Source organism: Cystoisospora suis, assembly GCF_002600585.1.
Source record: "Cystoisospora suis strain Wien I chromosome Unknown contig_6667, whole genome shotgun sequence".
Lineage (NCBI taxonomy): Eukaryota > Apicomplexa > Conoidasida > Eucoccidiorida > Sarcocystidae > Cystoisospora > Cystoisospora suis.
Genome location: NW_027159454.1, coordinates 11,028 through 12,825, shown reverse-complemented (window position 1 = coordinate 12,825; position 1,798 = coordinate 11,028). Strand labels below are relative to the sequence as shown.

The following is a 1,798-nucleotide window of genomic DNA, read 5'->3' as shown; positions in this document are numbered from 1 at the left end:
ATCTATTCTCTTCTCTTTCTCCACTATAGAGAATCGTGAAGTTTGAAGTCCCGATTCTTCCCTCTTCTTCCTCGCTACACGTACCTTAGCAGCAATGGACGGGCAGTATCGAGGGCCTAGACCTCTCCGGCCTTCACCTGCGGAATGTTTCGGAAGTTCCTCTAAGTGTTTCTGAACGACTGCATGCGTCCGTTCATTTGTATATGTCCGATAGCATGAAATATGACGACCTCGAGAGCGGAGTTGACTAGATGAATGGAGAAAAGAGAAAGGAGATGGGAAAGGATCAGATGGCTGTTCCTCTACTCTTGAGTAATCTATGGAATCTTTATAAAGGCGAGCAGGTGTCCCTGTCTTGAATCTTCCCATAGGCAAATCGAGCTGAGCAAGAGACTCGGCAAGATGATTCGATGCTTTCTCTCCCTTTTCTTCTTCACCCCGTGTGGATTGGTCTTGTCTCTTTCTTATGAAAAAGGAATCTCTTGGCCCTCTTTGCAAAGAAGTTCCAGAAGACCACCTCTTCTCATCATTCATTCTTCCACACTCTTTCTCTTTTTGAAGCATCTTTTCCTGTCCTAAGAAAGGCGCTGTCAAGCGGCAATGATCTCCATCATGATCTTTCCCTCTGCGTCTATAGGAAATCTCTATCTCCTCCTGTCCTCTCTCATTCTCCTGCTCTATCCCTGTCCTTGTTCTCTCCATCTGACTCTCTCTTTGCCCTTTGCTTGTCTCTGTCGTGAGACCATCATCATTCTCCAAAGAGCAAGGAGGAGTCGCTAGGCGCCCCGCGTTAAGAGAGAAATCCACACCTGTAGAACACTTACCAGCGAGGAATGTCCCCGCAGCAATTACGACCGTTCGAGAGGGGATCGCCACTACTTCTTCTTCTCCTTTCTGAGCTTCATGGTCGACAAGGCCTCTATTTCTCCGGTCTCCATCTTGGTAGATTTCTTCTTCTCGTCCTTCTCCGCCTCGCTGTGGATTGAAGGGTCGTTGGCGAGGCTTAAAGAGAACACCTACGACATATCTTAGTCGATCGCGTTTTCCTTCAAGTCGTCCATTTCTCTTCTGATCGAATGAAGGACTAGCGTTAGATAGATCGCACCCGGAGTATCTGGAATTTTCGCTTCTTGTTTTTCCTTCATACTTGTCATCTCGATTGTTCTCGTCTCCATGAAGAAGCAAATAGTGACCGTCTTGACTTACGTCTGCTTCTAGATGGTATGGAGAAGTGTCTCCCCTACTTGCTATTGTTCTATGTAAGATCTCCGATGTTGTATGATTTATTGATCTAGGAGATAACGCCCCTGCTTCAGTGTTCATTCCTTCATGATCTTCATCTTCTTTACATGAAGATAGAGTCTCAAAGAGAAATCCGGTGACCTGTCCTTCGGCAAGATGAAATTCTTCTCTTTCCACACGCGCCCGAAGTTCTTCTTGGACCAGGTGTACATACACCTCACGATCAATCTGAGCACGTGTCCCCCAGGTAGCTGGGCCACGACTGGCGTTGAGAACTCTCCAGTGTATGGCAGCTAAATCAGCCCATCTACCTATAGCTCCATCAAAAGCATCGACTTCTCTTACAAGGCATGATTTCCCTACTCCTCCTATTGATGGATTACAGGACAACCGACCAAGTGTATCGACACTCTGAGTGATAAGTAAAGTCGACGCCCCTGCGCGTGCGGCTGCTAGGGCCGCTTCTATACCTGCATGACCTGCCCCGACAATACATACGTCATAGGCAGGCGGTGGAGAAGAAGTCGCAGAAAACTTCACTGAAGGAAAAGAAGAA

General features: G+C 47.2%; 1 protein-coding gene across 1 annotated transcript in view; it reads right to left on the bottom strand.

The window, feature by feature from the left end:
- The window catches only part of CSUI_010104 (glucose inhibited division protein a subfamily protein), a 9,565-nt gene that overhangs the window by 5,494 nt on the left and 2,273 nt on the right, over nt 1-1,798 (bottom strand). The window contains exon 3 of the mRNA XM_068070209.1: nt 85-1,781. Coding sequence (XP_067917815.1) covers nt 85-1,781 — 1,697 coding nt within the window. The remainder of the gene's footprint in view (nt 1-84; nt 1,782-1,798) is intronic.